Here is a 26,204-nt window from a genome sequence, read left to right as displayed (position 1 = left end):
AGAAATTGAGGTCCTTTTGCTCAAGTTAACCTTTCGGCCTGGTCCAATTGGGCACAGTGACAAACTTGGCCTGGTCCATTTTGGCCTATTTTTATTTGGTATTGTATTGTATTAGACTTAGTTCTCAAAATAAAAAATAAATAAATAAAAAATCATTAACTTATACAGATATATCGTTAATATTCACTAAGGAAGAGAAAGCTTAACACTATGGTGGTACTTTAAACATATTAAACACAGGAGCAATATTTCTACGAGGATATACATGTAGAGAACACATTCTAAAACACTAAAACAATATAGTAGGCAGAAATGGTGCCTGTACTGAATTTACATGATATGGTACTGTATACCTAACAAGTAAGACCCACTTTCCCTCCCCCTCAGCGGCTTTTTGCTAATGCGTCCAACACAATGTACATATCCCAGGATATCTATTGACTGTTGGCATTCCGTGAACTTTTGATTTTATGCGCTCGAAGGGTGTCTGGGAGGGCTATCATCCGGGGGGGGGGATATGGTCCTAGGGGCTAATGTCTGGGGGGCAATCATCCGGGGGGGATATCATCCTACACTCGTGCTGATGTTACGCAGGTTAAATTCACCTCATTCCCATTAAATTACTAGATCCAATAAAGGTAGCAGTGATAGAATATACTGATATACATGTACATCTTTGCAATGAAGTGTCATCGTCTTGAACTACACAACTAAACATATTGTGCGGATAATTTTCGTTATGTACAGTGCTGGTCATGAAATTTGGTCGTTTCTCCTCTGACCCCGTTACCTATTCACTATTGGTTAAGGAGGACCTACCAAATAAAGTGCATGGTCTTAGGTCAACCTAATCTAATTATTGTGAGCGGACACAAACGTCCCTAACAGATCGATAACGATCAAAACGATGTATTTGCACACTATTTTGAAATAGCAGTGCATTGTACTCCTGTAATGTTACATATAAATGTTCTCATGCGTTCGTGCGCATTTAAATGTATCTACAGAAAAGCGGTCATTAACTCTGACCCTTACGGATCGCAAATAGTATAAAATGCAAACTATAATTCGCTATCTATAACGTATAGTGACCTATTGTATTATATTACATCAATTCTGTGCGTATGTCCTTGTGTGCGATTGAATATATCCACAGAAAATCGGTCGCCTACCCCATGGAGTAGGATTAAACTCCAAGGGTGCGAAGTGTGTGTGCGTAAGCATGTGCGTGCCATGCGTGGTTGCGTGTTCAAGGGTGCGTATGTGTGTCAAAACATTAAATAGAAGTTTGACTTTCTGGAACTCTTACGTTGTACTAACAACGATGATCATTTTGGGTTTATTTTGGGGTCGTAAAATGTAAGAACACATCGTTATCTATTGATAATAATTTAAAGGATTCTAGCAGAGTGTGAAGTTTTTGTGAAGTTTTTTTTACTAACACTGCCATCAGATTGGACAATGCTGATTTATCGTCAATCATCATGTGATATGTTTATTGCGTTAAACTTTATACAATTATACAATGTCCATAGAGTATAAACATACAAATGCAATGAAGGACGAAAACGCACTAACATAAAACATTCTGGAGCAACAGAAACAAAATAATACAACCTACAGAACTGCGCTATAAATGTTAAAATGTGTTAACAGTATTGAAATATTAGTACATCATAGATTAAACATAATTGTAGCTGCAATGTTTTTAAATTGAATAACTGAGTGGGAAATACTTACCGCACTCATAAGCCGAGTTACTGAAGTTACATGAGCGCTTCCATGTCAGCATATAATTTCAATCACAAGGGAAGGGGGTGACATAACGGTTTCATACCATGTTTTAAGGACAATGTTCAATGAATAGTGCGAGTTATAATTTATCCGCACGGTAGAAACATCACTTAAAGTTCCGCTAAAGTTCCGCTTTCTCGTTACTGTTCCGATTTGTGACGAAAACCAAGTAAAAGCTCTCAAACATGATAAAAATATTCAGAAGAAGTAAAAAGGTGTAAGTGAAGACCACAAATTAATGACAGTGAGTTGATTAGGGATAATTTTGCACTCTTCTGCACATATTTAATGGACATAAAGTATGAATCTGTCAGTCAGATACTGGCAATCCAGAAACACTTCTGATCTATATGGATAAGATTACAAATAGAAATGGAACTTAAATTCAAATTATTTAATAACAAAATGCAACACTCCATTAAAATAAGATGTAACCATTGTGCAATTATTGCAATCTGTACCATGTTTAAGGCTGCTTCCTTTGTTCTTGTCTACATATTAGCACTCATATTATTGGAACAGTAACAGGTATGCATAGCTTAAATGTTCAATAACCAGCATGCAGAAAAATTACAATGCTATTCACTTATAGGGCATGCTAGTTATGGAATATTGTCATTAACAACAGAATGTACAGAATTACATGTAGTGTTCCAGTGTCTCAACACTTATATACTAAAACCATAAAGAAGTTGCCAGGATTAATTATGGCAATAAAGTGAAACTGGTCTGTTAATATAACAAATCATTATTTTATGAGACAAACATTAAAAACATGCACAATTGTCAATCAAACACAACACCATGGGCAACTTTTCGTTTCTTGCTTGTTGGATTTATAACACTCATCCCAACTTTCTTTGGCTTTGCTTTCCCTGGATTTGGACCCTTTTTGGGCCCCAAGTCCATTAACACCGAAGATTGATTACCACCACGCTGTGTTTTCAGTGTTTCTACTAACTGATGGGATTTCTCCAATTCCGATGATAAACTCGTGGCAGATTCTGCTAATTTAAACAGAATGTTCTGCATTTCAGTCCGTTTTTCTGCTGCCTTTGCTTCAAACATGTCAAGGTTTATCACTGTAGAACCCTTTCCAACTGTCAGAGTGACTTTGTTCCCCAAAATTGCAACACCCAGGTCTCCATTGTGAAATCCATTCCTGAAAGAACACAGTTCTGTATGTATACATAAATTTTACTTGTCTTCAATTCTGCAGCAAAATGGTCAGCTATTAAATTATTAGCTTATTTTAGTATAGAAATTGAGGTCCTTTTGCTCAAGTTAACCTTTCGGCCTGGTCCAATTGGGCACAGTGACAAACTTGGCCTGGTCCATTTTGGCCTATTTTTATTTGGTATTGTATTGTATTAGACTTAGTTCTCAAAATAAAAAATAAATAAATAAAAAATCATTAACTTATACAGATATATCGTTAATATTCACTAAGGAAGAGAAAGCTTAACACTATGGTGGTACTTTAAACATATTAAACACAGGAGGAATATTTCTACGAGGATATACATGTAGAGAACACATTCTAAAACACTAAAACAATATAGTAGGCAGAAATGGTGCCTGTACTGAATTTACATGATATGGTACTGTATACCTAACAAGTAAGACCCACTTCCCCCCCCCCCCCTCAGCGGATTTTTGCTAATGCGTCCAACACAATGTACATATCCCAGGATATCTATTGACTGTTGGCATTCCGTGAACTTTTCATTTTATGCGCTCGAAGGGTGAACTGGGTGCCTAAATATAGTTACCTGAATTTATGAAAGAATGCTTCAAGCGTGTTAATCCCGGCGAGATCTCTGAGCGCATCTACTTCTTCTTCGTCTAGTTCTGTCCTCCAGAGCGACACACCATCGGTGACACACACCAGCCAAGTCCCCGACAGCCGCGTGAAACACAGATGACGGTCGTCTCCAGATTTAACAGCGCGATGTAGATCAGAGCATTTTGCTTCCGTTATCTGAGCCGCGAATGTTGTCATAACTTACACAGAAATGCTTTAAATCGTCAAAATGAAATAAACAACAACAATACAACGGTGTTCAAAAATAAAACTTCAGTTGTAAATATTGCATTTTTATAAATAAGGGGAGTAACTATACTAACGGTTGACTTCCAGTGATAGCTTCCCTTTTCTGTAACAACCTCCTCCAAGTAACTCATTTATATAAATTAGCCATAGGGAAATACAATTTTCCAATGCTGAATGTAATACTCATTTATTTTTCAATAAATCATGTGTTTTAAATGTGTCCATACACCACGGACTTATAAACCATGATTCATAGGTCGGTGCCTACATGTATATGATGAACCAGGGTATATCATCATGTTATATTCCACATTTTGTACAAATTGATGTAAGAACAAATTAACTCTTTTACAGTAACCAAAAATGCGAAATGCAACTGATATATGAGTACTAGTAGTGAAATGTTTGTCAAACGTGGAACACGTGTACCCCATGTGGCTTATGGACATTCAGTCATCACTCATCTCATTATGGAAATAAATAAGATGGTTGTTTAATGTTAACTCGGATGGACCAATAGCCTATAGATGCATGATAGCTTCACTGGTACTTGGCACAATATGTTTGGTTATATGTTTTATTGCTTATATAGTATCAGGATACTTAATGCTGATTATCATATGTGACGCACCATGAGAATTTGGGCCCAAATGAGGTATCTGTGCGAAATTGAGTTATTATCATATTCACAAAGCTTATTCTTTTCCCAACACAAATCAATTATTTTTTTGAGAAATTCCAATTATTGAGCAAGAAATTGAAGTTTCCGTATAACAGGTATAACAAGAAAAGAATGAGTTTCTTGATAATGTTTACTTCTTAAGGATTATCAACATGTAAATAGAAAACATAAACATTTGTACATGTAAACCAATTATTTATCCATTAAAGACACACGATAAAAACTTAATAACAAACCTTATAATTGTTACCCTCTGATGACAATAAAATACAAATATGATTGCCATGGCAACGGTTTTCTAAAATTTCAAATGGAATCTACTCTTGCTTTAAACTAAGTTTTAAGTCATTATTTATATAAAATATAAAGGGCAAAATGAACATAATTCATGTTCCTGAAGCAAAAATTGTGTTTCAGACATCAAAATAATATACAAGTAAATAAACTTTTGCGTAAATATCTGTAAATCAATGATATAAGGTGGCTGACAAAAATCAGTTCGTAGATTTTTCATATTTCCTTTCGAAAATTAATGTTTTATGGCTTAAACCGTTGCTAACGGTTTAAATAAAATGCATAAAACATCATTTTTTGAACTTAAATATAAAAATCCAGTCCGAAATGGTGCCTTTTGAGCGTATTTTAAAACTGTTCTTCTCCTATATTGAAATAAAAAGTAACCTAGGACGATTTTACACCCCCGCCCCCCGGAAGGTTCGAACCCAGTTGCCTTTACTATTACCAATATCCTAGAATAAACAATAATCATAACTTCTTCCATGTTGGTGTTTATTTTTTTTTTATTATTTCATCATGATATTTACTAAAATTCTATAATTAACAGTACCTGTGACGTCGGAGCTGTGGCCCCAATATCACGAAAATACTTAAGTCAAATCTCAATCTCAGTCTTAACTCATTTTTCCACATTAAAGTACGACGTTATAAAAAAATACTAATGTTTTACTGTTTTCTAAAGCAAAGTCTCACCTACATTATGTTGATAAACATGATTGCTAAATATTCTAAAACAAAATATTTATACAGCATAAAATGTACTTGAGTAATACTCAAAAATAATAAATGGGACTCAAGTACATTTTTTGCGCTCATTATTTTTTCTTTAAAATATTAACCAATTTTTTTTATCAAAATAATGAATGAGAGAATGCGAATTTTAAAAAAAGGGTAAAACATTTACAATTTTGAATCATATGATGCTGTAATTTGATAAAAAAAAAATGAGACTTATATTTGACTTAAGTATTTTCGTGATATTGTGGCCACAGCTCCGACGTCCCGCAGAAAGTGTAGACACTAACATAACTATGAATATTTTCATGCGACACCATTCTCCTGGCCTCAATTTCTCGAAACTTCTTAAGTCCCTTATTACAGGATTAATCTAATCGCACTACTTTTGTTGTTCTATAAAATGTGTTATATTTACTTCTCCGAGTATTTTTAGAAATTATGTAGGAATAATATGTATGATTATCAGAATTAACCATTTTCATTTATCAAAATCCATCTTCAGTATGTATTTTAGCTAATTGAAATAAGCGACTTAAGCCTGTTAAGCTTAAGAAGTTTCAAGAAATTGGGGCGTGGTGTATTTAAAAGCACAACCACGCGTGCTGCATATATACCAAGGGTAGTAATGTCAGGCGCGTCCATGTTTCCTGGTTCATTGCCGTTTGGGGTGAAAACTTTTGAACATCCTCGATTCGGTGATTATAACAACGTTTTAGAAATGACCTTGTGCACCGAATGAAAAGCAATTGCCAACTTACGATGCCGCTTGTTTAATATGAAAAGCATGTCCGTATAAAAATATCTCGTGAAAACAATGCACGTTCTTACTACTAAGACTACTTACTACACGTTAAGTACTACTAAATTCAGTGATATACCTGCCGCATACTGTATGCGGCGTCGTGGTGCCTCCATGTCGCACTGTATACGGCACTATTTCAGAACTCTTTATATTTCTAGAGTTAATCTATCATTTTCTGCCGGTATACAACTTATAGTCATATTTTCATTCATGGCCATAGTTTCGCACCTTTCATTGTGATGGCCAATGGCGTTACTGTATATCATTGTTATTATAATAATACACTTATTTATAGAATATTTAATAATAATACAAATAGACTGAATAAACAATAAACGGAAGTCATAAAAATAATACCAAATCGCTAAAATAAGACAATTAACTCATTTCTTAAGATTTGTCGTTTCAGTATAGAGCTCTTAAAATATGATTTTATGACATGTAGTTTTTGTTCGTACCACTGCATGAATTTAAACAAATAACATTCCCACGGAAATGTAATATAAATCTACCATTTAAACCTTCAAGTTGTGTATTATGACAAAATATCAGGGTTTCAAATCTTGGATGAATTTTTACGGGAACTAGCGGTGCTGGTTCTCGAGCCTGGCTCTCAGAGCCACCGCTCGTACGTGTGGTCGTGCATGGTACGAGATCTGTCTCCTCTCTTCTGTCTTTCCTTCTGGCTCTTTGAGCCACCATCGTACATGTGTATGTGGTCGCACATGTTTCGAGATCTATCCAAGATTGATTACTTTCTTATCTTTTTCTTTCTCCACACTTTCTCTTCTCTTTACAAATCCTCCCCTCTTTTCCTCTTAAATCTCAAAAACATTCTTATGTGCTTTCAACCTCTCAACTTCCCCGCTCTTCTTCCCCTGTCAGTTTACACTTTCGCCTGTATCTCTCCCATACCTCCAACTATTTCTTTACCACACACCCTCCCCCTCTCTTTCTCCACTCTCTTATTCCCTCTCAACTCATATCTCCCTCCCCTAACTTTCTCCCCTTCCTTTCCCCCCCCCCCTCTTTACCCCCATCTTTCTCCCCTCCTCTTTCTCCCCTCCTCTTTCTTCCCCTCTTTATCCCCCTCTTTCTTCCCTCCCCTTCTTCCCCTCTCTTTCTCCCCTCATATTTCTACCCTCTTTTTCTTCACATCTTTATCCCCTATCTTCTTTCCCTCCCATTGCTCTCCAGTCTTTATCCCCTCCTCTTGTCTCCCTTTTCTTTCTCCCTTCTCTTTGTCCTCCAACCCTCTCCCCTTCTAATCCCTTTTCCCTCTATAATGTATAGGTGTATAGGTACAATCGCGGAAATCATTTTATGTCATACATATTTCATACATATTGTAATGGGTGCTTTAATACACGCATAACTAATGAACTCCAGACGAATAGAAGTATATGGTGTAAAAACACTTCGAATATGGACATAATCAAGCATGCCAGATGAAGAGACAGTCAACAATTTAACGTCTTAAATGTAGTTCGTCACAACTTTAGTAAACACTATTTCAATTAAAGATTAACCGTGTCTCCCTTACTATATATAACCGCCAAAATGTAATGACTTTTAGCAGGGAGTGTTAATGTTTGCATGGATAAGAAAAAAAAGCAATCGACGCATTTTAATTGTTATTTTAGTGTGCCATGGATTTTGGAGGAACCTGGGTTCTAAAAATGTACAGAATGAACCAGTAAGCATTTTCATAAATGTGCTGATCTATCTCTAAAACTGGCGACATGCACTCGGAAACCCTTCGTTGACCAAAACAAGGTATCGGATGAGATATACACTAAAAGAACTGTATGAAATCATAGTTTTGAAGAATAAAATGCATTAAGTCGGTAAGCCTTGTAAGAACGTGCATTGTTTTCACGATATAATTTAATACAGACATGATTTTCATCTAAAACATGCGTCATCGTAAACAAGCAATTGCTCTTCACAAGTGCACAAGGTGGTTTCTGAATTATAATCATTTCAACATATTGAAAACAATGTTTATATTCATCGAATCCTGGATGTCACAGTATATACCCAAAACAATGAATCAGGGAACATGGACGCACCTGACATTACGGCCCTTCTTTACGGGCGTCTTGAATCCATCTCGCCAATATATATATATATATATATATATATATATATATATATATATATATATATATATATATATATGTGTGTGTGTGTGTGTGTGTGTGTGTGTGTGTGTGTGTGTGTGTTTTGTATATACAAAAAAACATTGTTTATGCAAATATCAAAAAATGCCTTCCGACGTAGCATTTCAATGATCTAAAATCACTTCGATTCTTGCCAAATTCAATGCTTGTAAAACGAAACTATCACTTTTATGTTCGTAATAATCAAAGTTAATGTTGATTTGCAAAATATTATACACAAGCATTCAAAACAATAAAAACAAAAAGAAAATAGAAAAGGCCGTCAGACGGAGCACTGTCAAAAATAAAATCTGAACAGGTTTGTCGAAGTGTTTGAAAAAACTAAACCCCTAATCAAACTCTGTCCAAAAACGGAGGTAGGGCACTGTAAGCGGCTTAGACTGCGCTCTGTTTCATTAAAATGATGAAGAAATAATAAAGTTACCTTTGATTTTCGTCCTTCTGTTAAGCAAAATACTGCCGTCCGACGTTACATTATTTATAAATATATAAATACATGTGTATATGCAAGTCCTGTGCTTTCTCTTGACAAAGGGAAATAACCACTGCGTCTGACCAGCGACCAGTCTAAATAAAAAGGCAGCGAATTAGTTGTAGATAATCGTTAGTCTGCCAACATTTCTTTATAAACTTATTATATATCGATTGTTTAACTTTTCACGGATTCCTATACAACACAGATTAAGGAAAGTAAAAAATAATGTGTTATTGATAAGTAATATCTATAATGTAGCCATATAACATTTTCCTTTGAAAATCCGCTGATAATGCCTTATTTGGGACCAGGAATTGTTAAAATAATGGAGTGCCCCCCCCCCCCCCGCCATAAACATTTCAGCTCTGAAAGTGGGACGTATGCCAACATATTGAAGCCAGTCGTCGATATGCCACAACAACACTTTCAGCCGTTTTTTATTTTAATCAAGTGAAGCGGTAGATATAAACAGCCAGTATCTGACCCAAGTTGTGGGTACTTTACAAAATATTATGCAAACCACTAAGAAAGTTAGAGATTGTTAGTATGAATTTACACAAAATAAATTGTTGAGGTCATGTGAATTAACATAGAAACAAATTGTGATAATTTTGGCATTAGATGAGTACTTGTAAGCAGTTGAAGTGATGCCGATGAATCCATGTGGATAAATTCCAAAGTTTCATTTAGTTTCATTTTCGAAACGCTTGAAAATAAGCGGCAGATACCTTACTGTGCGTATCAGTACATCACGAAGAGCGATTGTTCATAATATTCTTCCCTTTGTAGAATGCATCTGAGTGTCACTTAATAACAAGTCCTAAGTTATAATTGCCTTCATCCGTTTTCATTGTAGGCATCATAAACATTTTTTAAATCATTTTCATTGAAAATATAAAACATGACAAGCGAAGAGAGACGATCTTTACTGCATGATTTTGTCACGGATACGCCGCCAGCCGGTAATACGGTAACATCACCAACTGGCACGGTTACGCCACCGGCCGGTGACACGGTTGGGCCACAATTCGGTGACACGGTTACGCCACCAGCCGGTGACACGGTTGCGCCACCAAAAGACACGTCAACGCTAATAACTGAAAGCACGCAAACATACGTCACACCGCCAGCAACAGAATTCCGGAAAGCACATGCAATGTTCCTGCCTGTGACGTTATTAATATACGTCAGTGTAGGCATAGGGTACTTCACTACACAACAATGGATTCAGCATTACGTTAAGATAAAATTGGGATTTACAAACGATTCTATGCCGGGCTGCAATGCATCTAAGAACTCTACGCGCTACAAGGACTTCCATGAGGTTGAACGTCAGACGGCTCAGTGGAGCATGTACGTGACGCTGGCGGCCGCCGTCCCTTCCATTTTCGCCACCGCTATCGTCTCCTCTTATTCGGACAGTGTGGGTCGGAAGTTCCTCTTTATACTTTTTTCCGGAAGCACCACGATACGATTAACTCTCTGTTCACTTGCCATTTATTTCAAATGGGATCTAATATGGATTGTAGTGGCTATTGGGTTGGACGGACTGACGGGCTCAACCCATACGAGCAGCTCGGCCGCCATGGCCTACCTAGCTGACCTCACCTCCTCCGGGCACCACAGAACAATTGCGCTCACTATCAACGACGGCTTCCACATGCTCTGTGTGACTTTGTCACTTCTCGTGGGTGGAGTGTTTGTCCGTCAGTTTGGATTTCTAGTTCCGATGATCGTCTGTGCGGGAATGGCATGTTTAGCCTTTATACTAACTCTTTGTTTTCTACCTGAAAGCCATGGACGACAAAACCGCTCGGAAGTACATTCAGTGTGTAAAGCATTGTCGCGAATAACTGATATCTATACCGGCAGTAGTTTTAATCAAAACAAAGCGCCATATATCGTATTAATTATATGTTATTTTTTTCAAGAGCTTGTTGGAACACATCGCACTAGTATTGAAATTCTGTACCAGCTTGGCCAGCCGTTCTGTTGGGGTGCGGACAAGATCGGCGTGTTCTCGGCGGCTCGGCACGCCACGCAGGGTCTCGCGGGCATCGTGTTCATCGTTCCGCTAAAGCGGTGCATGTCTGAGTCCTACATTGCGGCATTTAGCGCCTTCTTCAATACGGGCTCTTTCATCTTAGAGGCACTCGCAAAGAGCGATATCATACTGTTTCTTGGTATGTATACATGCATGATTTAGGAATAAAAATCAGTATAAAACAGGGATATGAAATCATCCCCAAGAAGAGTCATCACCGGGAAGATTCATCCCCGGACAAATAATCATAACTGGAGATGTCTTTTTGCATGCTTTGTCCGTTCGTGTTTTTTGTGCGTTGTTGACTCCCGTTTAGTGAAGGATGGGCCCTAAAAGGGGCACAGTAGAGGTTGCCACTTGAAAGACGCAAAACATTTTTTTTTTCAAATTTTGATACAATATTATGTTTATCTCATTTGTCTTGCAAAAAGAACAAAACAGCAGAATGATGGTGTATGTACAGATAGAAAATATTTAAAGATATTTTGGCGCTTTTCAGTAACTGGGTAATTTGTGGTCACAAAACTATTATTTTAAAACAAAACATTTATAAAGACTTTATATATAATTACACTATACATATATCATTTGTTTTGTCATTTTATTTGCCATTTACGTCAATGGGTTAAACATTATGCATTAAAATAAAAAATAATATAATATTATATGCACCAAACTAAATTGTTCCCCTTTTAACAGGGTCTTCTTTTTTGCTTTATGTTTTGCCACTGGGACTGTCTCTGTAGTTCCCATTGCATTGTAATGATCCCATTGTATCATTTTATATTCTAGCATATTTGAAGATAAAAATCTATTAAAAGGAAGAATGGTACGTGAATTGTGTTTTCTGCTTGAAATAATTTTTATAGTCAATTTCAGTATAACTATACACTATGGCTACAACAGCTGCTCTCTGTTTACAGTTCCGGTACTTGCAACGTTTGGGTTTCTCGCAGTACCCATGTTTAAGAGCCTGTTGTCTCGAATGACCCCTGCGGACAAGCAAGGTAAGGGCAGACTTGTTATGCATGGTTATATTTTAATCATAAATTATTATTTTTTTAATGCGAATGTTTACCAGTTTACATTTTATTACCGGTTAAAATTCATATTTTCTGAACTCTGATGTGTTGTTTCATCATGCGACTCATTTATTTTAAAAATGATAAGCGCCTCTTTTCATTCGACATAAACAATACATATGACTATTATTTTTCTTCTTCTGTTTATTCATTTGAAAAAGTCGCGTTCATGAGCAAAAGGAGAGCTGGGGATAATTTAGCCAACACGGCCATGAATACTGATTGTTATACGCGTTTTAAATTGTCTAGATACTTCTATATTTTTCAATTCAAGCACTTTATAACTAGTAATGAAATGTAGATTATCTGTACACACGCATGTACACTGTGTTGTTATTATTATTATTAGTCCAAGCTTCTTAATTAGATTCCACTTTGCCTTTAATGCGTCTTAGACATTATAATGCAGGTTTTCATGGGGCCGTTGTGTATGACTCTGGGTTGGTATTCAAAACTGGTATTAACTGAATCTAAAAACGATGTAGCTAATCGGATTGTTCGATATAAGTAACGGATACATACAGTAATTGGTGTCAATGATGTACGATCAAGGATGACACACACGCACACACACACAAACAAATAACGTGCCATGGAAACCACGATTGGAGAATATATAAAAGCTGCTTTCTTTATCTAGGTTCGCTATTTGCGAGCATCGTGGCGGTGCAGTGTTTGTGCGGCGTTGTGGCCTCGTTCCTGTTCAGCCAGATATACCGTGCCACCGTGACAGTCTTCCACGGTTTTGTCTTCCTCATCCTGGCAGGACTCGCCGCCCTCGTCCTCGTCCTTGTTGTGTAGGTTCAAACCTTCTTAATATTACATAACATTTATTGTATTCAGATTTAAGCACGTACAGTTTATCATCATATACAAATAAGTAATTCACAAATCATGTAAGCTTATGTAAGATTTGTTTATTTTTTACATTGAGCAGTTGAATAATTTTCTTTGAATACTTGGTCTATTTATATAAAACGAAGTAACAGTCAACCGTTTAGGGCTTCAAATATGTTAATTATGGAAATACCAACCCAGCATTTCAGCATGCGTCGTGCAGGATTATTGCGATTCATTCGTAACTATTTGGAATGCATAGAAACAGCTTACTGTGTGAATTTGTGAGTTCGTTCAATGTTAGGTGAAATTCCGATCTCAATTTTAATGAAAATGCACGACTCCTTTTGCACCGGCAGAGCCTAAATTTACCGGTAGCACCGCTGGAGCTGGATATGCGTCTAGTAGGTGTAAGTCATGTATTGATAGGATTATAAGGAGAATGTGCGTCTAGAAGTTGTGAGCCATGTATGGATGGCATTATAAGGAGTATGTGCGTCTAGAAGTTGTGAGCCATGTATGGATGGCATTATAAGGAGTATGTGCGTCTAGAAGTTGTGAGTCATGTATGGATGGCATTATAAGGAGTATGTGCGTCTAGTAGGTGTGAGCCATGTATGGATGGCATTATAAGGAGTATGTGCGTCTAGTAGGTTTGAGTCATGTATTGATGGCATTATAAGGAGTATGTGCGTCTAGTAGGTGTCGGCCATGTATTTATGGCATTATAAGGAGTATGGATGTCATAATACGGAGTATATGAGTCTATTAGGTGTCGGCCATGTATTGATGGCATTATATGGAGTATATGCGTCTAGTAGGTTTAAGTCATGTATGGATGGCATTATAAGGAGTATGTGCGTCTAGTAGGTGTGAGTATGTATGTATGGCATTATAAGGAGTATATGCGTCTCGTAGGTGTGAGCCATGTATGGATGTCATTATAAGGAGAATATGCGTCAAGTAGGTTTGCGTCATGTATGGATGGCATTATAAGGAGTATGTGCGTCTAGTAGGTGTGAGTCATGTATTGATGGCATTATAAGGAGTATGTGCGTCTAGTAGGTGTGAGTCATGTATTGGTGGCATTATAAGGAGTATGTGCGTCTAGTAGGTGTGAGTCATGTATTGGTGGCATTATAAGGAGTATGTGCGTCTAGTAGGTGTGAGTCATGTATTGGTGGCATTATAAGGAGTATGTGTGTCTAGTAGGCGAGAGTCATTTTTTGATGGCAGTATAGGGATTTTGTGCGTCTAGTAGATGTGAGCCATGTATTGATGGCATAATACGGAGCATGTGCGTCTAGTAGGTGTAAGCCATGTATGGATGGCATAATACGGAGTATGTGCGTCTAGTAGGTGTAAGCCATGTATGGATGGCATAATACGGAGTATGTGCGTCTAGTAGGTGTGAGTCATGTATTGATGGCATTATAAGGAGTATGTGCGTCTAGTAGGTGTAAGCCATGTTTGGATGGCATTATACGGAGTATGTGCGTCTAGTAGGTGTCGGCCATGTATTGATGGCATTATAAGGAGTATGTGCGTCTAGTGGTGTCGGCCATGTATCGATGGCATTATAAGGAGTATGGATGTCATAATACGGAGTATATGCGTCTAGTAGGTGTCGGCCATGTATGGATGGCATTATAAGGAGTATGTGCGTCTAGTAGGTGTGAGTCATGTATTGATGGCATTATAAGGTGTATGTGCGTCTAGTAGGTGTGAGTCATGTATTGGTGGCATTATAAGGAGTATGTGCGTCTAGTAGGTGTGAGTCATGTATTGGTGGCATTATAAGGAATATGTGCGTCTAGTAGGTGTGAGCCATGTATTGGTGGCATTATAAGGAGTATGTGCGTCTAGTAGGCGAGAGTCATGTTTTGATGGCATTATAGGGATTTTGTGCGTCTAGTAGATGTGAGCCATGTATTGATGGCATAATACGGAGTATGTGCGTCTAGTAGGTGTAAGCCATGTATGGATGGCATAATACGGAGTATGTGCGTCTAGTAGGTGTACGCCATGTATGGATGGCATTACAAGAATTATGTGTCTCTAGTAGGTGTGAGTCATGTATTGATGGCATTATAAGCAATGTGTGCGTCTAGTAGGTGTAAGCCATGTATAGATGGCATTATACGGAGTATATGCGTCTAGTAGGTGTCGGCCATGTATTGATGGCATTATAAGGAGTATGTGCGTGTAGTAGGTGTGAGTCATGTATGGATGGCATTATAAGGAGTATGGATGTCATAATACGGAGTATATGAGTCTAGTAGGTGTCGACCAGGTATTGATGGCATTATATGGAGTTTATGCGTCTAGTAGGTTTGAGTCATGTATGGATGGCATTATAAGGAGTATGTGCGTCTAGTGGTGTCGGCCATGTATTTATGGCATTATAAGGAGTATGGATGTCATAATACGGAGTATATGAGTCTAGTAGGTGTCGGCCATGTATTGATGGCATAATATGGAGTATATGCGTCTAGTAGGTTTGAGTCATGTATGGATGGCATTATAAGGAGTATGTGCGTCTAGTAGGTGTGAGTATGTATGGATGGCATTATAAGGAGTATATGCGTCTCGTAGGGGTGAGTCATGTATGGATGGCATTATAAGGAGTATGTGCGTCTAGTAGGTGTGAGTCATGTATTGATGGCATTATAAGGAGAATGTGCGTCAAGTAGGTTTGAGTCATGTATGGATGGCATTATAAGGAGTATATGCGTCTAGTAGGTTTGAGTCATGTATGGATGGCATTATAAGGAGTATGTGCGTCTAGTAGGTGTGAGTATGTATGGATGGCATTATAAGAATTATGTGCGTCTAGTAGGTTTGAGTCATGTATTGATGGCATTATAAGGAGAATGTGCGTCAAGTAGGTTTGAGTCATGTATGGATGGCATTATAAGGAGTATGTGCGTCTAGTAGGCGAGCGTCATGTATTGATGGCATTATAAGGAGTATGTGCGTCTAGTAGGTGTGGGCCATGTATTGATGGCATTATAAGGAGTATGTGCGTCTAGTAGGTGTTAGTCATGTATGAATGGCATTATAAGGAGTATGTGTGTCTAGTAGGTGTTAGTTATGTATGAATGGCATTATAAGGAGTATGTGCGTCTAGTAAGTGTGAGCCATGTATTGGTGGCATTATAAGGAGTATGTGTGTCTAGTAGGCGAGAGTCATTTTTTGATGGCATTATAGGGATTTTGTCCGTCTAGTAGATGTGAGCCATGTATTGATGGCATAATACGGAGTATGTGCGTCTAGTAGGTGTAAGCCATGTATGGATGGCATAATACGGAGTATGTGCGTCTAGTAGGTGTAAGCCATGTATGGATGGCATAATACGGAGTATGTGCGTCTAGTTGGTGTGAGTCATGTATGGATGGCATTACAAGAATTATGTGCCTCTAGTAGGTGTGAGTCATGTATTGATGGCATTATAAGGAGTATGTGCGTCTAGTAGGTGTGAGTCATGTATGGATGGCATTATAAGGAGTATGTGCGTCTAGTAGGTGTAAGCCATGTATGGATGGCATTATACGGAGTATGTGCGTCTAGTAGGTGTCGGCCATGTATTGATGGCATTATAAGGAGTATGTGCGTCTAGTGGTGTCGGCCATGTATTGATGGCATTATAAGGAGTATGGATGTCATAATACGGAGTATATGCGTCTAGTAGGTGTCGGCCATGTATTGATGGCATTGTATGGAGTATGTGCGTCTAGTAGGTTTGAGTCATGTATGGATGGCATTACAATGAGTATGTGCGTCTCGTAGGTTTGAGTCATGTATGGATGGCATTATAATAATTATGTGCGTCTAGTAGGTGTGAGTCATGTATTGATGGCATTATAAGGAGTATGTGCGTCTAGTAGGTGTCAGCCATGTATTGATGGCATTATAAGGAGTATGGATGTCATAATACGGAGTATATGCGTCTTGTAGGTGTCGGCCATGTATTGGTGGCATTATATGGAGTATGTGCGTCTAGAAGGTGTCGGCCATGTATTGATGGCATTATAAGGAGTATGTGCGTCTAGAAGGTGTGAGTCATGTATGGACTGCATTATAAGGAGTATGTGCATATTGTAGGCGTAAGTCATGTATGGATGGCATTATAAGGAGTATGTGCGTATTGTAGGCGTGAGTCATGTATTGATGGCATTATAAGGAGTATGTGCGTCTAGTAGGTGTGGGCCATGCATTGATGGCATTATAAGGAGTATGTGCGTCTAGTAGGTGTTAGTCATGTATGAATGGCATTATAAGGAGTATGTGCGTCTAGTAGGTGTAAGCCATGTATTGGTAGCATTATAAGGAGTATGTGCGTCTAGTAGGCGAGCGTCATGTTTTGATGGCATTTTAGGGATTTTGTGCGTCTAGTAGATGTGAGCCATGTATTGATGGCATTATAAGGAGTATGTGCGTCTAGTAGGTGTGAGTCATGTATGGATGGCATTATAAGGAGAATATGCGTCTAGTAGGTGTGGGCCATGTATTGATGGCATTATAAGGAGTATGTGCGTCTAGTAGGTGTGAGTCATGTAGTGATGGCATTATAAGGAGTATATGCGTCTAGTAGGTGTGAGCCATGTATTGATGGCAATATAAGGAGTATATGCGTCTAGTAGGTGTGGGCCATGTATTGATGGCATTATAAGGAGTATGTTCGTCTAGTAGGTGTTGGCCATGTATTGATGGCATTATAAGGATTATGTGCGTCTAGTAGATGTGGGCCATGTTTTGATGGCATTATAAGGAGTATGTGCGTCTAGTAAGTATGAGTCCTGTATTGACGGCATTATATGGAGTATGTACGTCTAGTAGATGTGGGCAATGTATGGGTGGCATTATAAGGAGTATGTGCGTCTAGTAGGTGTGAGTCCTGTATTGACGGCATTATATGGAGTTTGTGCGTCTAGTAGATGTGGGCAATGTATGAATGGCATTATAAGGAGTATGTGCATCAAGTAGGTGCGAGTCATGTACGGATGGCATCATAAGAATTCCGAAGCTTTGGGTTCGCCTGAAAGTGTTTTACGAATCCGCTCATAATGGCTGCCTGTGTCAAATTGGCATGCACGGCATAGCATCCTATCTTCGTTTCGTTCAATTCTAAATATATTTTAAGTGTGTGTTTAGTGTTTAATTCTGAAACAATCATGTCTCAAAGTGCATATCGATAAGAAACCACTCTGCTAATTGTCGAGTAAGATATTCATGAATGAAATGTCAAGTGTTGCTTTGCAGTGTCTATCGCATAACACAGTCCCAGGACGTGGAAGATGAGGGGGACGAGATCGAGAATGACGTTTTTATACAGAGTGTCCGTTCACTGAATTCCTAGAAATGGCCATAAGGAAAACAAGTGACAATCAGCCAATTCCATTAACCATAATGTTAAATAAGTAATTTTGATATCATTTGAAAGGGTATTTCGTGCTGATTTAAAATGTATATTGTAATTTTTCATGTTCAGAAAAGCTTGTTTATCATATTTTTTCTTTTTCAATTGATTTTTAATTTTCGTTTGTTTGCACATATTACCCTTCAAATGATGCCAAAATAATATGGAGTCCCCAGGCATCCGAAATACACATATATCTATGTGTATCAGTTAGTGTCCCATACTCGGCATTGGTCTTAAAATATACTTAAACGTATGCGAATGAAATCTAGAACATTTCAAACTGTGTTAGACAGATAAAAAAGCTCGAAAAAGGTTGGCATTAAGATTAGGAAGTTTGTCAGTGGTGTATATGTATATAGTTGTTTTACTGTGTATCTGTGTGTTTGATTTACTGGTACATTATAAATGAATCATGAATGAATAAAATTCTGAAACGCATTGTACTTAAGTTTAGACAAACCTCCTATGTTATTTTTTATTTTTTTATATTTTTTATTAATAGTTTATGACATTATCATGAGCCGGATTTATTCCATGTATTCCATGATCTGGAAATATAGTATTGTAGACATAAATAACGCACACCATTACATAAAGTGGTATTCAGATTCAACCATTTAATATTAGTATTACATAGTGTATGTTTATGATGTAAACGTACAACAGTACCATTTTTTACCTTCCAACTTCTATTTCAAGTGAGCGAGAACATAATCGCAATTAAATTTCGATATTGTAATGTACCAGTCAATTGTAACCACGCCCCCCCCCCCCCCAGGTCTGGGGAATAGCGGGGACTTTGACTTTCGGTCCAGCCAAGCACGGGCAAAGTCCCTGCCCTGCGGGGAAGAACTGCTCGTGAAGCCCCCGCCAAATGCCCCAGGACCCAAGGGACTCTAGGTAAGGCCCATTGGGGGGGGGGGGCGTGGTTACAATTGACTGGTGCATAATTCTGAATGTAACATTCTTGGTGGCATATAACTGCCGTAAGATAAGACCTGTTACCGTTCGCGAATTGTTTCCAAATTGTCCAAATTGTTAACCACTTAATTTTCGCGATAATTATCTAGCTATCTAGTTAATATTCGCAAAACGTTTTCGGTTAGATAAATATCAAAATACTAAAAACTGGCTTGAAAGTGCCCAGAACTGCCAACTTTAGCTGCAAAACATTAACAGGTTGACTAGTTATGGTTTGCGAATGCCACTTAATAAGTAACATAATAACTGGTTAACTAGATAAGATTCGTGTTACCAATTATTTATAAATCCAATTTTGGCTTTTAGCAAGACTGGTTATCTAGTTATGATTTGCGAATTCAACTTGCTGACCTGGGCAAGCATTACAAGCTCCCCTGCTACTGCGGCTGTACTTTGAAAACGAGAAACTCGCTGATCTAGGCTCGCACTGACAGTTCCCCTGCTGCTGTGGCTGTACTTTGACCACGAAAAACTCGCTGACCTGGGTCAGCACTGCCAGTTCCCCTACTGCTGTGGCCGTACTTTGAGCACGAATAACTTGCTGACCTGGGCTAGCACTGCCAATTCACCTGCTGCTGTGGCTGAACTTGGAGAACGAATAACTTACAGACCTGGGCTAGCACTGCCAGTTTCCCTGCTGCTGTGGCTGTACTTTGAACACGAATAACTTGCTGACCTTGGCTAGCACTGCCAGTTCCCCTACTGCTGTGACTGAACTTGGAGCACGAAAACTTTGCTGACCAGTGCTAGCACTGCCAGTTCCCCTACTGCTGTGAATGTACTTTAAGCACGAATACTTTGCTGACCTGGGCTAGCACTGCCAGTTCCCCTGCTTCTGTGGCTGTACTTTGAGCACGAATAACTTGCTGGCCAGGGCTAGCACTGACAGTTCCCCTGCTGCTGTGGTTGTACTTTGAGCACGAATAACATGCTGACCTGGGCTAGCACTGCCAGTTCCCCTACTGCTGTGAATGTACTTTAAGCACGAATAAATTGCTGACCTGGGCTAGCACTGCCAGTTCCCCTTCTGCTGTGAATGTACTTTGGGCACGAATAACTTGCTGACCAGTGCTAGCACTGCCAGTTTCCCTGTTGCTGTGGCTGTACTTTGAGCAAGACTAATCAATATTTTGCTAACCAGTGCTTACGCGGACAGTTCCCCTGCTGCTGTGGTTGTACTTTGAGCACGAATAGCATGCTGACCTGGGCTAGCACTGCCAGTTCCCCTTCTGCTGTGAATGTACTTTGGGCACGAATAACTTACAGACCTGGGCTAGCACTGCCAGTTTCCCTGCTTCTGTGGCTGTACTTTGAGCACGAATAACTTGCTGGCCAGGGCTAGCACTGACAGTTCCCCTGCTGCTGTGGTTGTACTTTGAGCACGAATAACATGCTGACCTGGGCTAGCACTGCCAGTTCCCCTACTGCTGTGAATGTACTTTAAGCACGAATAAATTGCTGACCTGGGCTAGCACTGCCAGTTCCCCTTCTGCTGTGAATGTACTTTGGGCACGAATAACTTGCTGACCAGTGCTAGCACTGCCAGTTTCCCTGTTGCTGTGGCTGTACTTTGAGCAAGACTAATCAATATTTTGCTAACCAGTGCTTACGCTGCCAGTTCCCCTGCTCCTGTGGATGCACTTTGTGCAAGAAGAATTTGCACTAAGAAATAGCACTGCCTGTTTCCTTTTTGCTCTTGCTGTATAGAGTTTAAATTAATGCATTTGCTGATATGTGCTAGCACTGAAGGTGTGGTTGTGTATAATTTTCTTCCCTTTCAGAATGCATCTGAATAGACTATTTTATAAGAAGTCTGAAACTATTAATTGCCTACATCCGTTTTGATTGTAAGAATTAAAGTATGTACAATCCTTTCCATTGAAAATCTTAAAATGTCGAGGGAAGAGAGACGTTCTTTGCTGCATGAAACTGACACGGTTAAGCCACCATTCGATGACACGGATACGCCGCCAGCAGGTGACACGGTAACGTTTCCAACTGACACGGTTACGCCACCAGCCGGTGACACGGTTGCGCCACCAACAGGCACATTTACAACAACAACTAACAGCACGCAAACATGCGTTTCACCGCCAGCAACAGAATTCCGGAAAGCACATGCAATGTTTCTGCCTGTGACGTTATTACTATACGTCAGTGTAGGCATAGGGTACTTTACTACACAACAATGGATTCAGCATTACGTTAAGATAAAACTGGGATTTAAAAACGATTCTATGCCGGGCTGCAATGCATCTAAAAACTCTACGCGCTACAAAGACTTCCATGAGGTTGAACGTCAGACGGCTCAGTGGAGCATGTACGTGACGCTGGCGTCCATGGTCCCTTCCTTTTTCGCGTCCGCTATTGTCTCCTCTTATTCGGACAGTGTGGGTCGGAAGTTCCTTTTTGTTCTATTTTCCGGAAGCACCACGATACGATTAACGCTATGTTCACTTGCCATTTATTTCAAATGGGATCTAATATGGATTGTAGTGGCTATTAGGTTGGACGGACTGTCGGGCTCAACCCATACGAGCGGCTCGGCCGCTATGGCCTACCTAGCTGACCTCACCTCCTCCGGACACCACAGAACAATGGCGCTCACTATGAACGACGGCTTCCAAATGATTTGTGTGACTTTGTCACTTGTTGTGGCTGGAGTGTTTGTCCGTCAGTTTGGATTTCTACTTCCGATGATCGTCTGCGCGGGAATGGCATGTTTTGCCTTTATGCTTACTCTTTGTTTTTTACCTGAAAGCCATGGACGACAAAATCGCTCAGAAGCGCAGTCAGTGTGTAGAACGTTATTGCGAATGACTGATATATATACCAGCAGAAGTTTTAATCAAAATAAAGCTCCATATCTCATTTTAATTTTCTGTTATTTTTTTCAAGAACTTGTTGGAACACATCGCACCAGTATCGAAATTCTTTACCAGCTGGGCCAGCCGTTCTGCTGGAGTGCGGACAAGATCGGCGTGTTCTCGGCGGCTCGGCACGCCACCCAGGGTCTCGCGGGCCTTGTGTTCATCGTTCCCCTGAAGCGGTGCATGTCCGAGTCCTACATTGCGGCAATGAGCGCCTTCTTCAATACGGGCTCTTTCATCTTAGAGGCACTTGCAAAGAGCGATATCATACTGTATCTTGGTATGTTTATATGCATGATTTAGGAATAAAAAAGCAGTATAAAAAGGGCTTGGAAATCATCCTACGGAAGAGTCATATCAGGTGGGCGGGGGCAAATCATCACCAAGAAGAATCATCCCCTGTGGGGGACAAGACAAGGATTCCCCCAACTTATATTACTGGATATATTTTATGCATGTTTGGTATGTCTGTGTTGTTTTGTACGTTGTTGTCTCTCGTTAAGTGTCGGTGAGGCTTAAACAGTTTGCCTTTAAACACGGGCTGCCTCTGTTGTTCCCATTGTATTATTATATTCCAGCATATGTAGAGAAAAAACTTCGATTGAAAGGCAGTATGGTTCGTGAATTGTGTTTCTTGAAATAGTTTTATAGTCAATTTGAGTATGACTATACACTATGGCTACACCAGCTGATACTCTGTTTACAGTTCCGGTACTTGCAACGTTTGGTTTCCTCGCAATACCCATGTTTAAGAGCCTGTTGTCTCGAATGACACCTGCGGACAAGCAAGGTAAGGGAAAACCAGCTTCAGCATGGCTTTATTATAATCATAACATAAATATTGTTATACGCGAATATTTACCAATTTACATTTAAATAAGGGTATTAAATAAACGTTAGCTTGAAACTTAAATTATCAGTGCACATGCATTTGCACTGTGTTAGTGTTATTAGTCCAAACTTCTTAGACTCCTCTTTGCTTTTAATGACATTGTCATGCAGGTTTTCAAGGGGCAGTTATATACGATTTTGTATTGTCAAAAATTGATAGAATAAAAAGGGTGTAGAAAAAACTCACAAAGCATTCACGAAAACCACGACTGAATTATTAGATGTATATGAATATGGGCGTGCTTTCCCTAGGTTCACTGTGTGCGAGTATTGCGGCGATGCAGTGCTTGTGCGGCGTCGTGGCCTCGTTCCTGTTCAGCCAGATATACCGAGCCACCGTGACAGTCTTCCACGGCTTTGTCTTCCTCATCCTGGCAGGACTCGCCGGCCTCGTCCTCGTCCTTATTGTGTAGGTTCAAATTCTGTAACAGTTAACCGTGCGGGGCTCTAATCATGTTAAATATGGAAATATTAGCCCAGCATTTCAGCAAGCTACGTGCAGGGAGTATTGTGATTCTTTTGTTACTATCATGAAAACATAGACACAGCTACCTATGTGGGTTAATCCTTCGTTCTATTTGAGGTTAAATTCCGATATCGGTAAGTTTGCAACATATAGTAAATTGTTTGAAAAGACCACCAATTGACAACACCTACCTTCAATTTTAATAAAATGCACCCACACCGCTAGCATCGGCAGCACGGTAGGTGCTGGATGTGTGCGTCTAGCAATTGAAAGTGTTTTACAAGTCTGCTCTTAATGGCTACCAGTGTCAAACTGGTATTTTCATAGCTTCCTGTTTCCGTTTCGTTTCATTTAAAATAAATTTTAAGTGTGTGCATGCTTAATCCTGAAACGATATAACCATGTCAAGTGTTGCTTTGCAGTGTATATCGCATAACCCAGTCCCCAGACGTGGAAGATGAGGGGGACGAGATGGAGAACGATGTGTCTATACAAACTGCGGAGCGATAGTGTGTTTCTGGATATAGCCTGCGTTCTTAAGGAATCTGACTAATAACCAGCCAGTTCTCCGTTGAATCTATTAACCATAATGTTAATTGTTGATGCCTTGTAACCCAAAGTAATTGTGTTATCATTTGAAATGACATTGCTTGCTGATTACTTATATTGCAATTGTTCATGACCAAAAAAACTTGTTTGTTATATTATATTCTTTCTGATTTTAGATTTCCTTTTTCTGCACCTATAACCCTTTCAAATGATACCAAAATATTGTGGGGTCACCAAGCATATAAAATTCACAAGCTAGTGTTCCATGTCGATTAGACGTTAAAATATACTTAAACGACTATGCGAAAATCTAGGACATTTCAAACTGTGTTAGACAGATAAAAAGCTCGAGAAAGAAAATGTTGGCAAAAAGTTCCATTGGCATTAAGTTCCATTGAGGTTTTTTGCCAGTCGTGTATATAACTGTTTACTGTGTTAACTCTGTTTCTGTGCGTTTTGGTATACTTGTACATGATGAATGACTGAATAAAACACAGAAACGCATCGTACGTATGTTTAGACAAACATCCTATAATATTTATTATTATTATTATTGTATGCCATTATCATCAACCGAATTTGTTTAATGTAGTCCATTCCGGAAATATTGTATTGTAGAGGTTAAATAGAGTAAACGGACAACATTGCATAAAGTGGTATTCAGATTCAACCTTATTGGTAGTACATTGTTAACATTTACAGTCTATACGTGCGCCCGTCCGCTTGTCGCTCAAACCTCTCTCCGTGGCCTAGTGGTTAAGCGTCCGCCTACGGAGCGGGAGGTCGTGGGTTCGATCCCTGGCCGCGTCATACCAAAAGACGTTAAAAATTGGTACAAGTAGCTCCCTTGCCTGGCGCTCGGCATTTAAAGGGTAGTGCTTGGAAAAGTGGTGTACTCAGTACTGGTTTAACCCAGGAAAGTTGTACCCCGTGTATCGGTGCTTTACACCGAGCACGTAAAAGAACCAAGAGGTCTCTTTGAAAAAGAGCTAGGGTATTGCACCCGGACTTTCTTGTATCCCACCACTGTCTCTTTCACGGGTGATCCTTGACCGCAAGGTCTACAGAAATACATACATACATACATACATACATACATACATACATACATACATACATACATACATACATACTCTAAAACTGTATTTATGATTTGATTACCAAACTTGCAAGAGTGTTAATTATCTTATTTGTTAATCGTTCATATTTGTTATGAACTATGCAGTAAAGGTCAGCTATTTTAAGTAGTGTTTTAATAGTTTTCGATATTTATGTTAATAATCATTTATTTCAAAGCTTGATTAGTTTGAAACCTAAAACACGGTATTGATTTCAAACTTTTATTCATTTGTCAAAGTAGTATTCAAAAATGCTCTCAAATATATAATGTCAGTGCAAACTCACATTTAACACAAGGGGATTCGCTGTGGAAAACACAAGTGTATCACGTGATGCTGATACCATGACTTTCGTTGGCCAATATAGAACTTCGAACAGTCTTGAAGGAGCAGATTTTAAGATAGAACATGATGGATTGATTTATATATCTTCCTTAAATGTACTCATCATCACTGGTGTACGTTTGATAGGATGACAGGGCTTGAAATAAAGTACGATTTCACTGATAAAAGTATCTTCATATGACATAAAACGAACTAAGAACAATTTATAAAATTCAAGCAACAATGAACGCGTCCCTGTAATTCCAACATCGCTTACGTTATTGGTGAAATTAAAGGTAAAATTACTTTCACTGAATCATAGTATCTGGGACCTTGTGGACACTTTTAAATGCAACATATGAGAAAACCTTTGAATAAAGAAAGGGAATAATGAAGTTCAGACGCTGATTATACCGACCGCGCATTGAATCTAAGAGAGACGCTGATATCCCATTCTACTTTGCGCCTTAATGCATAGAACTTTAATTGATGCTTTGAGTAAGACAAAGCATTGGCATAAAAAGACATGTTTTTATAACAGGGGGAAATATAGGTTGATGCAATGAAAAATGTTCATGTCATTTTTTACAGACAA

The 26,204-nt window shown here is 38.9% G+C and overlaps 3 protein-coding genes across 3 annotated transcripts; 2 read left to right on the top strand and 1 right to left on the bottom strand.

Moving 5' to 3' along the window:
* Window positions 1–1,479: 1,479 nt before the first annotated feature.
* On the bottom strand, window positions 1,480–3,868 carry LOC128207817 (uncharacterized). Its single transcript, XM_052910961.1, has 2 exons — window positions 3,567–3,868; window positions 1,480–2,956 (listed from the first exon to the last, which is right to left on the bottom strand). The coding sequence occupies exons 1-2, from the start codon at window positions 3,794–3,796 to the stop codon at window positions 2,581–2,583; spliced, it is 606 nt and encodes a 201-aa protein (XP_052766921.1). The 5' UTR covers window positions 3,797–3,868; the 3' UTR covers window positions 1,480–2,580.
* Window positions 3,869–9,897: 6,029 nt separating this feature from the next.
* Window positions 9,898–18,848, top strand: LOC128207814 (solute carrier family 46 member 3-like). Its single transcript, XM_052910954.1, has 4 exons — window positions 9,898–11,207; window positions 11,992–12,075; window positions 12,791–12,947; window positions 18,251–18,848. The coding sequence occupies exons 1-4, from the start codon at window positions 9,926–9,928 to the stop codon at window positions 18,345–18,347; spliced, it is 1,620 nt and encodes a 539-aa protein (XP_052766914.1). The 5' UTR covers window positions 9,898–9,925; the 3' UTR covers window positions 18,348–18,848.
* Window positions 18,849–21,235: 2,387 nt separating this feature from the next.
* LOC128207815 (solute carrier family 46 member 3-like) lies at window positions 21,236–24,671 on the top strand. Its single transcript, XM_052910955.1, has 4 exons — window positions 21,236–22,541; window positions 22,968–23,051; window positions 23,405–23,561; window positions 24,041–24,671. The coding sequence occupies exons 1-4, from the start codon at window positions 21,284–21,286 to the stop codon at window positions 24,126–24,128; spliced, it is 1,587 nt and encodes a 528-aa protein (XP_052766915.1). The 5' UTR covers window positions 21,236–21,283; the 3' UTR covers window positions 24,129–24,671.
* The last annotated feature ends 1,533 nt before the right edge of the window (window positions 24,672–26,204 follow it).

Source organism: Mya arenaria, chromosome 11, assembly GCF_026914265.1.
Source record: "Mya arenaria isolate MELC-2E11 chromosome 11, ASM2691426v1".
Classification (NCBI taxonomy): domain Eukaryota; kingdom Metazoa; phylum Mollusca; class Bivalvia; order Myida; family Myidae; genus Mya; species Mya arenaria.
This window is presented reverse-complemented; position numbering and strand designations above follow the sequence as displayed.